We start from the raw sequence: 14,324 nt of genomic DNA, 5'->3' as shown, positions 1-14,324 counted from the left end.
AGCAAGGGGCGCAGGCACTTCCAAACACACCCCGCCGCTGGTCTGTGAAATAAGGACATTCGCGCCAACGGTGATCTTTGGCAGCTCGTATAGAAGAGAGGTTGTGACTGAACCTTAAGCTCCTGAATGCACAGGCTGTTTTGTTCAGCTCTGGGTCCCAATACCCAGCACCAGAGCTCAGTGAACACTTAGTGAGCTTAACTGATTGAAATAGACTATGAAAGTAATTTTCTCCTAGAATTCACACCTTAGACAGAATGCCTAATGTCGGTTGTAATCGTCTGTAAATATTTACTGAGCACCTTTTAACAAGGACCGGAACTGGGTTCCAGGAATGGGCTTTGATGAAATTCTAATGCAAAACTGCCTGTGTGCCCATTTTCATGGGAAGGGGCCCCTTGTCACAATAAAGATGAGTTTCCCTGACCTGTATTCCTTCTATCGCTTTGGGCCCTGCCCTCAGCCAATGCACCACCTAGTGGGAGATATGATGTCATTGCAAAGACACAATGAAAAGGGATGAGGACTCTCAGTGCAGAAAGAAGTTTCTTCCAGGAGTGAGTCAGGGGCAAACTGACTGGAAGAGGTTGCATTTCACCAAGACCTTGAAGTCCAGGACAGAGAAAACTGAATCACATGGAAAGTGGGTAACAGGGGATGGGAGGGCAGCCCAGTCTTCAGGTTACAGGGAGGGAGGTCCTTTGAACAGGGGAGTGATTGGCAGTTGTGGTAAAGATTACAGGTTCTCAGGCCAGACTGCTGACTTCAAATCTCTGCTTCAACATTATTATTGGCTGTGTGGTTATCTTCAATTTGCTTTCTGAGCCTCAGCTTCCTAACTGTAAAAGAGGGGTGATAATAATAGTTTCTAACTTAGGAAGTCAGAGGAAAAATAAACGTACATAAGGCTTTTGGTGCATAGGACGTGCTCAGGGGACATTTTATGTACCTGTGGGGGAGCAACAGTGTCCCAGATGAGGTTGTCCTATAATACCTTTAAAAAATAACATAAGGAGCTGGTTTGGGTGGATAGGGCAGGCAGCAGCAGAGGAAAATTTAGAGGCACAAGGTCTTCTAGCCCCAAGTGGCTCCTCTGCTAGTCAGTCATGCGCTCTTCTTCTGATCTGCTCCGTCTGAGAGTCTCACCATTAGAGGTGTTTGGGTTCTTCCCTCAGAACTGGGCTCCGAAGTAAGTCAATTTTAAGTTTACAAGTGGTCAGTGTGGGAAGGGAGGCAGGCTCAGAGGTCACACTGCTGGATGACTTTTCCAGCCACTGTCTCTGACAACCATGTGATGCCCAAGTGGAAACGGTGTGACAGGAGACCAGGTGCGGGGAGGAGAGAAGAAGTGTATGCAGGAGGGGCACCCTTTCCTGAAAAAAGTCAAGCACAGGAGGTCAGGGAAGGGGAGCCAAGGGCAGCCTGCTCCACTGCCATGCTGGGGAAAGAAGTTAAATGAAAAGAGGAGGCAATAAGGGCTCTGAGTGTGAGAGGAAAGCCGGCTGAGCACCTGGCCTTGTGTGAATGATTCCCCCCCCCCCAACAATAATAAAAAGTGCTATAAGTAACAGCCGGTGGGAGAGCACTGAGGCCAGCTGAGCTGGGGCTCTCTGAGACTCCTGCCTCTGGCCATTGACCACTCTGCTCCCTCTGTTGGTTTCTTTCTCTTCAACCCCTTCTCTTCCTTCAGCCCTCCTCAAGCATCACCTTCTCAGAGAGGGCCTCCCTGACCCCCCCATCGAAACACAGCCCCCACCTTGGCCCCATTATCCTCGCTCACTGCACCTTATCCTTTCACATCAGAGCACTTATACAGTTTATATTTATTCCTTTGCTTGGTTACATGCTTAACATCTCCTCCACCACTGGCATATAAGCTCTGGAAGGGTCTCTGTTTATTCTCTATGGTATAGTCAGTGCCTGGCACATACTAGGGAATCAACAAGCCTCTATCAAATGGATGCAGAATGATTGAATGAATGAATGACTCGATGGATGAATGAATTCTGTGCATGATCTCCTTTAACCCTCATAAAATCTTACAAGTCACCTGCTCTTGTTAACTCCCATGTCTCAGACAGGAAGAAAGTAAAAGGAAAGAAATTCACCTGGGAAAATTCTTCAGTATAAGGATAGTTTTGTGGGAAAGCCCTCGACTCAGATTCACAAAACCTAGGTTCTAGGGACAGCTCCCTTCCTGCCTGCCTGAGCGCCCTGGGGGCACCTCAGCTCTCTGTTGCTCAGTTTCCTCATCTGTGGATGGAGGGGAGGTTGTGAGAGCTAAACACAATAGCTCAAGTGTTGGTGAAGGCGCCATGCTGCAAAAATATGAGGGAATGTTGTTTTTTAAGATGCTGATGAGATAGATCAGGGTTTAACTAGGGAGGTCCTATATGCAATTTCAGTCTTCCAGCTGCTCAGACTTGGCGTCACACCTGACTCCTCTCTTTCCCTCACCCTAGTACCTGTAATCTTTACCACAACCACCAATCACTCCCCTTTCCCTATCCAATCCATGAGGAAAATCCCATTTGCTCCCCTATAGCACACACATCCAGAATGGAAGCAGGCTCACACCTCCCCTGCTGCCACTCTGGTGTGTGCTACCACCATCCAGTCCCTGGATTATCTCAGTAGCTCCCACATTTAATCCCCTCCACCTATTTCTCCATAGAACTGCCAGAATGATCCTTTTAAAACATAAACCAGGGAGAGGATGTGGCTTAAGCAGTTGAGCACCTGCTTCCCACATGAGAGGTCCCAGGTTCAGTTTCCAGTGCCTCCTAAAAACAAAACCAAAAAAGTGAGAAGCAAAAAAACGAAAAAAAACAACTCAGGGTGGCTCAGTGGTTGAACACTGGTCTCTCACCTATGAGGTCTCAGGTTCTATCCCTGTTCCCAGAACTAAAAAACCAAAAAACCTAGCCCAGCTCATTCTACACCTGTGCTCAAAACCCTGTAATGGTCCCCACTTCCACCCAGAGTAAAAGCCAAAACCCTTCTGATACCTAAAAGGCACAACTCAATATGACTTGCCCTCACTGAATTCATTTCCTGCTTGTCTGTCCCTTGCTGACTCTACTCTAGCCACACTGGCCTGCCACGCATTGGAGTGGCTTCCCCCACAGGATCTTTGCAGTGGCCGCTCGTTCTATCTGGAACACTTTTTTTCTTTTTTTTTTTTTTTTAATAATTTTCTTTTAGCATTTTATTTTATTTTTTTTTTTTAAGATTTATTTATTTATTTAATTTCCCCCCTCCCCTGGTTGTCTGTTCTTGGTGTCTATTTGCTGCGTCTTGTTTCTTTGTCCGCTTCTCTTGTTTCTTTGTCCGCTTCTGTTGTCGTCAGCTGCACGGGAAGTGTGGGCGGCGCCATTCCTGGGCAGGCTGCTCTTTCTTTTCACGCTGGGCGGCTTTCCTCACGGGCGCACTCCTTGCGCGTGGGGCTCCCCCACGCGGGGGACACCCTTGCGTGGCACGGCACTCCTTGCGCGCATCAGCGCTGCGCATGGCCAGCTCCACACGGGTCAAGGAGGCCCGGGGTTTGAACCGCTGGGCCAAAGTCCAAAGAACCCATATGGTAGATGGACGCCCTAACCACTGGGCCAAAGTCCGTTTCCCTGGAACACTTTTTTTCTGAGCTGACACCTTTACCACCACCACCGATGAGGCAAGTAGTGAAATTCCTTTTCCCTGGAAAAACCCTCAGGGTTCGACTGGCACCCAGGTATGCCCCTTGCCATGGCCCACCGTGCAAGCCCACCTCCACTCCTGGTGTTGCCACAGCTCAGGCCACCCCAGCAAAAGCCTGCTGAGCCTCGGTTTTGTCCAGACCCTGTGCAGGGCCCTGGGACACCCATGCAAGTCACACCGCCTACTGAGGCTCCTTCTCCCATCCTGCTTTAGGCTTTGCTCCAAGGAACCACATGTTGTCAGGGGACCTCTGAGGTCCCTGGGGCCATGGCTGGAGGCAGGTCTGGAAAAGTGCCCGCCTCACCAGTCAGGTTCCTCCAGCTCCAGCTTCTGTGACCATGACTTTAAACCAATGCAGAAGCTGGCAGTGTCCCCATGGGGGCAGCAGCGGGACAGGGGGTGAGATGACCTTCTCCAAGGAGAACTAAAAGCAGCTCCCTAACTCAGCCTGACTGCTTTTCAATTCACAGCAATTAAAGGAGGCGGGAGAAGGGGGAAGGCGCCTATTAAAGACCCTTGTGGTGTCTGGGCCCAGATCCTCTGGAGCGGGGTGGCCATAAGCACTCTCATTCCCCATTTGCAGAACAGATGCTGCGGCACACAGACCATGGCACCCATGGGTAATTGGCTATTAAATTAAAGGTCTAGAAGCTCTTTTTAAACAAATTCAAAGGTCCAGAAATTAGCAGAACATTATGGTGACTACATTGCCTGTCTCAAAATATAGCAGCACTATAAGGAGGCTGATCTCAGAAGGAAGCAGAGCTTAGAGAACACATTCTGTTGCGTAGGTTCATTCAGACACAGACATTGTGGTTGGGGACAGGACGGCGACCAACAAATGAGGTTTCCATAAACCTAGGGATTAGGACAATTTCCTCCAATGGACTCAAAGCAGCCAGTCCAGCAGGCACTCCCAAACATCCCCAGGCTGCTGAAACATCAGAAAGTAGGAGGCCCAGGCACCTAAGGATTGGCGGAAGAAAGACATTAAATCTCTGACCCATGTTTTTGTTGCCCCCAGACTAATTTCTGTGGACCAATCCAAAGATCCAGCCTGCTCTCATAGCAAAGATGCACGCATAAAGATCTTTCCAAGCATTCCCTTTAGAATTCTTTCCCCCATTGCTCCTCAGAAGCTTTCTCAGACTATTCCATTTAAGAACCACTCCCACCATCCCCTGCCAATGTTCTCATTCATTGAGCCATGCTCCTGATTTATAATCATATATTTATTGATTTGTCCATGCCCTTGTTTCCTGTCTTCCCCATTAGACTCTAAATTCCCATAAAGTAGGAAGCACGATGATCTCAATCTAGTAATCTCAGTGTCCAGCACAGTGCCTGGCACATAGGAAATGCCCAATAAGTATTTAAGAAACAAAAGAAAAATGAATTAATGAGAGAATGAGTGAACAAATGAGTGCATAAATGATGCTCTCTATCCCTTCCCGGTGTAATTGATCTCTCTGTAGTGGAGTTCTGCCCTGGCTGTGTTGGGGACGTGTGTTCCACGCATGTCACCTCCTCAAAGAATCTGTCCACACCCAGCTCCTGCTGGGGGAGCAGCAAGCCACATGATTGCAGGCCACGGCCGTAGCCATTTGGACCAGCAGGGGCAGTGTCAGAGCGGGGGGCCATTCGTAGGCAGGCAATCACCTGTGATTGGGGTGGCCTTTCACGACAGGAGTTACATCCCTTGGAGCCTCTCTCTGGGGACACTGCACAACTAGGCACGTGGCTGCTTGAACTGCAAAGTCATGCAGGGTTGTGGCTGGTGGCAAGTGATGGGGTTATTAGAACATCAAAACTAGGAAGGAGTGGAGGAATCAGAGGGAGGTGGTGAGTAGAGAAGGGAGAAAACAGCCAGTGTGCCTCGAGAAGCAGGGAAGAGATGGAAAGAAAGGCAGAGGTGTCCAGAGCGGCAGTTTCGGCCCTTCCAGAAGGCTGACTGGCCCTGGCTTCCAAGGGATTCCCCTCACCCTTAAAATATACCACTCCCACATATGAAAAAAAAATTGGAATATAGGCTATAAGTTTTATATCCACATTAAACTGCTTGAACATGATTATTCTACTTAAGGTGGCTACATAAGTGAATATTCTTGTTCTTAGGTAATATTCATTAAAGTGCTAAGTGTGTAAGGAGCATGATATCCACAAACTACTCTCAAATGTTTAGAAAACAGATAAAGAGATGATAGATAATAGAAGAAGGAAAAGGAAGGAAGGAAAGAAGGAAAGTAGGGAGGAAGGGAGGAAGGGAGGAGGAAAGAGGGAAAGGAAGACATGACAAATGTGGGAAAAATGTTAAAAGTTGGTTGATCTGGGTGTCTGGGTGGGAGGTATGTTAGTCTTCTGTATGGATTTTGAATAATTTTTGTAAGTGTCCTATAAGTGTGAGAGTACGTATTTATAAACTTTTTAAAATTTAAAAGCAAAAAAATTGTTTATATATACCACTCCCATATACACTTGTATATACACATGCATCCTTTTAATTAAACTAGTGTGAGTGGCTTTTTAAAAAAATTTTTATTTAATTGTCTTTTTTAAAAAAGATATATAGATCACACAAAATATTACATTGAAAAATACAAGAGGTTCCCATATACCCCACTCCCCACACCCCCCCCTCCTCCCACATCAACAACCTCTTTCATCAGTGTGGCACATTCATTGCATTTGAGGAATACATTTTAGAGCACTGCTGCACCTCATGGATTATAGTTTACATCATAGTTTACACTCTCCCCCAGTCCAGTCAGTGGGTTATGGCAGGATATATAATGTCCTGCCTCTGTCCCTGCAATATCATTCAGGACAACACCAGGTCCCGAAAATGCCCCCACATCACATCTCTTCTTCCCTCTCCCTGCCCTCAGCAACCCCCGTGACCACTGTCTAGTGTGAGTGGCTTTTGTTTCTAGTAACAAGAGCACCTGCTGCAAGAGCCGCGCCCCACAATGTCTGCTCCAAATCCAACAGAGCCTGCCTGGAATAGCTCTGTCCAGGGTGCTGGACGGCTGCAGCATCATCCACAGGATGCCCCGAATTCTTTCATAGTCTCCAACCGAGATGTGGAAAAAACCCCTTTCTGTGCAGAGCCTTGCAAATCCATCCTTTCCTGGGAAATTCAGGGAAAGCAAAAATTCCCCCAATACCACATCCCAGCACAAAGCCATAACTAGAAATGAGCTGCATAGAGAATTATTTTCCAAACATAACTGGCTGATACAAATCTTTTTTCTACCCTCGCCCTCCCTCTAAGAACCCCTGCCTTGAAGCTGTTTTGTTTTGTTTTTTTTAGTCTTAAATACCATGCCAGAGTCCATAGGTCATCCCTAGTATCCTTTCTCCCCTCCTCCCTAGGAATGGAACAACTCATTTTCAGCAGGGTACATGGCTGGCTAAATTACAGACTACATTTCCTAGCTTCCCTTGCAACCAGGTTTGGTCATGTGAATAAATTTTACCCAATAGCATAGAAGAGGAAATGCAACTGTGCCTTTGGGACCTTAAAGGGAAAGGTCACCCCCTTCATTGTCCCTCCATCTCTCTTGCTGGCTGGAAGGTAGATCTGATGGCTAAAGCTTAAGCAGCCACTTTGGTTCAGGAGGGAGAAGCCATATGCCAAGGATGGCAGACCAGGAGATAGAATGAGTTGTCCTACCGGCTCTTCACCTCTTGACATCTCTGAGAGAGAAGTAAGCTTCTAGCTTGGTTCGGCCCTCTTTTGGAAGTTGTCTGTCACCCATAGCCCCACTTACCTAACTGATACTGTTACTTTCTCTTCCTACCTCCTCTTTTTCTGCCCTCCCTTCCCTCCCTAAGGAGAAAGTTCTGGTCACTGGCAGAGTCTCAGACAGAGATTTAAGATAGTAAAGGCCAAAAGGAAATGTTAGTTATAAGCGGAGCCCTACTAGATCAACTAATCAGGTAGTCAGCAGACAGGTAAAATTGTCACCCACTTCCCTCGTTCTACACTAGGTCCAATCCTGTCCCACAACCACAATTAATAGTATTAACTTCTTACAGGTGCTCAAAAACTCCAGTGCTTACAGAATGAGCTGGACACTCGAAGTCCTTCACAATCTGGTCATAATCTGCCTTTCCAATGTTCTTTTTCACTATAAGCATCGTCTGAAATCAAACTGGACTATTTATTGTGTGGCCCATGTGCCATGTGCATCCCCCCCGCCCCCAAATGCTCTTCTTATGTAGCGAAAAGGAAGCCAACTGATTTTAAAGCCTAGTTCCAGTACTTCCAAGTTATATGAACTCTAGGCCTTGGTTTCTTCATGTACAAAATTTGGGCTACCCTGCCTCACAGGGAAGTTCCAGAGCCAGACAGAGATTGCAGGAGGGATTTAGAGCATGGGACATCTGGCTTTTGAGCAGACCCTTGTGGAGTGTGCAACAAGAGAGCGAATTCAACATGGGTGACAGTGAGAAGGGCAAGAAGATTTTTGTTCAGAAATGTGCCCAGTGCAGAAAAGGGAGGCAAGCACAAGACTGGGACAAATCTGCACGGTCTCCTTGGGTGGAAGACAGGTCAGGCCCCTGGATTCTCTTACACAGATGCCAGCAAGAACAGAGGCGTCCCCTGGGGAAAGGAGACACTGATGGAGTATTTGGAAAATCCCAAGAAGTACATCCCTGGAACAAAAATGATCTTCACTGACATTAAGAGGAAGGCAGAAAGGGCAGACTTGATAGCTTATCTCAAAAAAGCTACTAATGAGTAATAGATACTGCATTATTACAAAACAAAAATGTCTTGTGACTTTTTTACATATACCATATTTAAATTGATCTTGTACATCAGAATTCAGATCATGAATAGGATATTTTTGCTGGACAGTCCTGAGTTAAATAAGATTGGCTTATAGTTAAATGAATATGATCAGGCTTTTAGAATTTTGATAGTAATTCTGGGTCAACAAGTGCTATCACTGTCTCCCCTCCTAAAAATATAATTGGACTCAAAGCTAGGTCGCATTTGTAGGTTCAAGATTTCACAAAGATGGTAAATTACAACTCACAACTTCTAGGAGACTGGTTGTATATTTAGATTTATATAATGGTTTTATGATTTTATGAATATATTTAAATACTAGGGAAATTCCTTCACTGTCTCATAGAGCAAGACTCACTTGTGTTTCAATTGGTGTTCATCAGCCTGTTTAAAGGCAGGTGCTAAAAATAAGGTAGCTATGTACACTTCACCTTTTTGGTCTTAACTGTGTCAATCTAATTAAAATTCCCTGTATCTGAAATGTTGCCTTTCAATTAACTAATGGCATTTTGGTGTGGTTTATGTATGATCGCAAATATAGAATGCTGACCACTTCACACACACATACACACACACACACACACACACACAAAAACACAAGATACTGCAGGGGACATTATATATCCTGCCATAATCCACTGAATGGACTGGGAGAGAGTGTAAACTACAATGTAAACCATAATGCATGCTGTGTAGCAGTGCTCCAAAATGTATTCATCAAATGCAATGAATGTGCCACACTGATGAAAGAGGGTGTTGACGTGGGAGGAGTGGGGGTGGGGTGGGGTGGAGTGGGGGTATATGGGAACCTCTTACATTTTTTAATGTAACATTTTGTGTCATCTATGCATCTTTTTAAAAAAAAAAGATAACAATAATTTAAAAAAAGATACTGCAGGAGAATGCATCTTGCAAAGCATAAAACACTACCCTCTCAAAAGGCATGAGTGTCCTGAATCTGGCATGAGGCTGCGTCACCCTGGGTCTCTCTGGGCTCTGCAACTGTTAGGTATGCCCATGACCTGAGTAGCTAATGTGCACTGAACCAGGCACAGTAGTAAGTGCTTTACATGCATGGCCCATTCAATCCTCACCACAGTCTCATGAGATCTGTATTATTTGTATTACCCCCATCTCACAGATGAGGAAACAGGCCAAGATTTGAATTCGGTGCTAACTTCAGAGCCCAAGCCTTTAAGGTTAATCATAATGCCTGAGGACAAAGGCTGTGCCCTTTCCTTCTCTTAGCCCCCATTGCCTTATCTGTGGAACTTTCTACCCGACTTCTAACCCAGGGTCCTTTCGGGAGCTCCGATGAATGCTGATGGCCCACATGTCAAGGCTGTGGCAAAGAAAGTAAAATAATCTGTCCAGGAATCTGCATGATTTCTGACTGCCCACCAGAGAGCAAGACAACCGTGAAAGCAAGTGGTTCCGGCAATGAGGCAGCCTCCTGTACAGCCAGCCCACCAGGCGAGTAGGCAACCACAGTACCTACTATTTATACCACAAGAAGGACCACCAAGTGCCCCCTCTGAATAGGAAACCAAATGGGAAAGCAAATGCAGGTTCTCCTTGTGGTAACAGTGAAGCAGGGCTGAGTCTTCATCAAATAGGATAGGACTCCCAGGTTGCTCCAAGAATCCCCCTTGACTGGCTCTAGCTCTCTGACTTCGTCCAATTTCCCCATAATTACTATCTCAAATGCTCTTCATCAATGAATGCTTCAGAAGAGGACAGTATTAATGCCTGAACTTACAGTGAGAAAACTAGAGCCTGAATCAATCTGCAAATACTGATGGTATCGGTAAGAGCACTCAGCCTCCTTACACTCAGGCCGTTGCTCTTTCTGTTGGATAACTCCACTCCCATCTCACCATAAACCAAGCCTAGCCTTACCCTTCCATCCACCAAGAGCCTGCAGATGAAGATTAGAGATCACTTTCCTTCGTTCTGACATTCACCCGGGGTGTGGGGGGGGGCTTCCTGTGATGAACAGCACCTACCAACACTTTCCAGCTCCCTAGGATATCAGACCTTCTGATCCCCATAAATTAGAATTCTCATAAGCAGACTTATGAAAGTCTACTTATTAAAACTGTCAGTTATACCACTAAATCCAGAAACCTAGCATAGTCAGACCTAAACCGAATCAGCAGGGGTGGAGGTTGAGAATCCACTGCATCCTGCAGCCCCATCCCATTCTGTAAGATCACATCCCGAACTGGGGGTCCATGCAGGGGGCAGAGTCTAATCAGTGATAACATTTAGTAAGCCTTACTTTATGCAATCATCATTCTAGCCACTGTACATGGATGAACTCGTTTAGTCCTCCCACAACACTAGGAAATGGGTACTGTCATTATCCCCATTATACAGACAAGGAAACCAAGGTTGGAGAGAGTTCGTGACCCAGGGACACAGTGCTGGGAGGGTGGGAGGCTGGAGTTCAAGAACAGTCTGCCAGGTCTGAGCTCATGAATTTCACCTCCACAGTATGGGGCCTATGCAGCCAGTGAGAACTGCAGCTCTTGGGTCAGTGGGGCTCTGTTCCACCACACTCAATTTCCCCTGGTAACTGCCTTAGTGACCGTGGACTTCAAAACTGTCCCCCACCTGCTGCCAGGTACCTTTGCTGTCCTGTCCACAGAGCCTCCCTCCACACTGGCTTTAGCACAGATCTCTTCATGCACTTACCAGGCTCAGAAACCCTCTATAGCTCGTCCCTCAGCCTGGCATTCACAGGTCTCCAAAAGGTGGTTTCAACTTGCCTTAAGCTTAATCATTCCTTTCAATGCACCTCCAAAAAGCAAAAGGTGCTGCCAGTTCTTTCCTGGATATGTCCTTCACATCCACTTTCACCTCCCCGACCACAATGTCTCTCCATCTACAACAGTCTGCCCCATTTCATCTCCCCCTGCAAAGAGTAGTAGCCCGATGACTCCCCCACCAAGCTAAAAGGGCCGGAGTTAGAGAAGCTTTGAAAAGGCTCCTTAAAGAGTCTAGTTCAACCTACCCTTTTTATAAGTGGAGAAATTGAGGCCCTTTGAGGTTATGGACTATTATTTGTTCTCTGGATGGGCACCGTTCATCTTTAAACACTTCACAGTACCTCGTCCACATTAAGTGAATGGATAACTGTTGAACTCTCTGGGGCAGGGGCCTTGGGACCCCTGCGTCCAGTCTCTCTTGGCCATTGTGTCCTCAAACCCCTGACCTGCTGAATCCTCATCTCTACGGGTGGCATTTGGTATCTGCCTGTATAAAAGGCTCCTGGGAGATTTTTAAATCCACACTTAAGTTTGAAAACCACAGTGAGTCGAAGGGGATTGCACCACGGGTGCCACTTAGTAGAGAGAGTCCCAGTACCTGACACCTCCCTTCCCCCAGCCACCACTTCCGCCCCTGAGCTTGAGGCAGAGGCCTCTGGGAGCTGAGATGGCTGAAGCTGGTGAGACTAGCTTCTTGGTGTAGCATCCCCAGATTTCCTCACAGGGAGCCTTTCTCCTCGGAGGCTCCCCAGGGCCTGAGGGAAGGAGACCTCCGGCAGACCCACGCCCAGAGCCTGGGGAGCCCTCTGGAGGATCTGCGAAATCAGGGGTCAAATGACCCAGGAGGAAAGTCGAGGCAATGAGGCAGAGCGGGCCTCTTTGTACAGGGATGGGGGGAGGCACGCTGAGTGGACCAGACAGAGCCTTCCTCCAGGAAGGAGGCCAAGTCTGGAGCCGCTGCCTTGGAACCGGGAGCCTGACGCGCCCAGGTGGCCGGGCGCTCAGCTCCACCCCATTTCCTAAACGCATTAAGTGCTGGGGCCACAGGGCGGCCGAGGGGGCCAGGAGGGAGAGGGCGCTGGGGGGCGCAGCCTCCTGCGCGGGCTGTCCAGCCCCTTCCCCCGGTGTCCCCTCTGCCCCGCCTAGCTGGCCTGCTGCAGGCTGAGGGAGCCCCTGCGCCCTCCGACCCTGAGTCAGCGTGCCTGCCCACGCCCGCGCCGCCGGGGCCGCAGCATCTTCCTGGGTGCAGCTCCCGCGCCACCTGCCCCGCGCCCTGCTGCGGACCCCACGCCCCACCTACCCACGCCGTGCCGCTCCTTGTCAGTTTTGCGCCAGGGGGCCATGGCCGCGCCGGGGCCTGTGGGCGCCTCCAGTCGTCCTGTGGGGAAGCCGGCAGGGGGTGGCGAGGCGCTCTGCCGGGCCCCACTTCCTTCCTCTTTTCAAACTCCCTCCTAGGGCCCGCCTCCCCTCGCGGGGCTCCCCGCTCCCCGCTCCCCCTCCCTTCGGGCAGGGGCACAGGAGAGAAGCCAGTGTCTAGTCTAGAAGGCCCCTGGCCCCCCAGGGCTCCCACCGACAATTTGTTTCTTCTTCAGGTGAGTGGGCAGAGGCCAGGCAGGTACCTGGGGCCATCCAGGTCACCAGGACTGCAGAAAGTTTCCCTGATCCCTGAGCTTGGTGATGGAATGGCGTCCCTGTCCTCAGCAGGAGCTTTGGAGTCAGCGCTGTGTTCAAAGGCAGTCTCTGTCCCTTGTTCATCAGCTGTGCCACCAGGGCAAATTGCTTCAGTTTTCTCATCTGTAAAATGAGGTGCTAGTGCCTACTTCATGCGATTATTGTGAGGATTTGAGGGGAGAATGTACACAGCGAGTAACACGTAAGAGTTAAATATGGACCTCAGGGAACAGGTCATTTGGGTTTTTACCCTTTTGGTGTTTCAGACTCATTTGAAAATCTCATGAAAGTGCCTCTGAAAGTACACCCACGCACTAGCTTACCAACAGTGCGAAGGTCAAGGAGGTTCTAAGAGCCAGGGACAGGGGACCCCGTGAAAAGAGTTCCAGAGGGAGGATAATGGAGACGTTTCCCCTCAAAATCTCTTTCTTACTCTGAAAACAGAGGCCATCAAGAAATGAAAATGTCTAATCCACAGTGATAAGGCTGAATTTAAGTCTTCCTGAATTTATATTCTTTATTCATAACTCTCACTACCCCTTTCTGCCTTACACTAGAGTCAATAAGATAGATTGGGCAATATCACAGTTGACAGGCAGCTATGGCAAAATATTAATTTCATTTGATCTAAAGTTATTCCTTTGCAGCAGCACAAATTGGGCGATGTCTTTCGTTAGAGCAGTTGTATCAGTCAAGATGCCACCAGCAAGAGAGAACCAGTAGGATATGTGCGTTAAGAGAATATTGTAAGGAATTGGTTTACATGGCCACGGTGCTGGCCAAGTAAGTCTAAAATCTGTAGGGCAGGCTGGCAGGAAGGGCAGGCTGGCAACTCTCAGGCAGGAACTAAAGCTGCTGCGCATAGGTGGAATTTCTTCTTTCAGGGAAAGCTCAGTTCTGCCCTTGAGGCAGCAGCTGACTAGATCAGCCCCTCCCAGATTATTAAGGATAATCTCCCCTACTTAAAATTAACTGATTACAAATATTAATCACATGTACAAAATGCCTTCATAGAAACACCAAGGTTAGTGTTTGATCAAATAACTGGGAACTGTAGCCTTGCAAGTTAACACATAAAACCGAACATTACAGCAGTATTAGAAATTGGGACTATGCACCAGAGGTAAGACACAAACTGTTTCTGTGTAGGGCCACACAGTAAATATCTTAGTCTGTGCAGGTCAAGAGGCAAAATCAAGGATATTTTGTAGGTACTTATAAAATAAGGGAGAAAAAAGCTTCTATGCTTTTATATTAATGAAATTAAAAATAATTGGGTACATCGTTTTATAATACAGGTCTATTAATGAGAAGAATAAATTATTTTGAGGGGAGGAGGGAGGCATAACATCATTTTATTGGAGTTTAAAGTTAGTGGTTCCTATCATCAA

At 47.6% G+C, this 14,324-nt stretch overlaps 1 protein-coding gene across 1 annotated transcript in view; it reads right to left on the bottom strand.

Annotated features, from left to right (window-relative positions):
- DOCK2 (dedicator of cytokinesis 2) overlaps positions 1-12,692 on the bottom strand; it is a 419,924-nt gene extending 407,232 nt beyond the window's left edge. The window contains exon 1 of the mRNA XM_058282039.1: positions 12,563-12,692. Within this exon, the coding sequence (XP_058138022.1) occupies positions 12,563-12,605 (43 nt within the window). The 5' untranslated portion in view covers positions 12,606-12,692. The remainder of the gene's footprint in view (positions 1-12,562) is intronic.
- Positions 12,693-14,324: the final 1,632 nt, after the last annotated feature.

Source organism: Dasypus novemcinctus, chromosome 2 (genome assembly GCF_030445035.2).
Source record: "Dasypus novemcinctus isolate mDasNov1 chromosome 2, mDasNov1.1.hap2, whole genome shotgun sequence".
Classification (NCBI taxonomy): domain Eukaryota; kingdom Metazoa; phylum Chordata; class Mammalia; order Cingulata; family Dasypodidae; genus Dasypus; species Dasypus novemcinctus.
The sequence above is the reverse complement of the archived record's forward strand: the minus strand, read 5'-3'. Positions and strand labels throughout refer to the sequence as shown.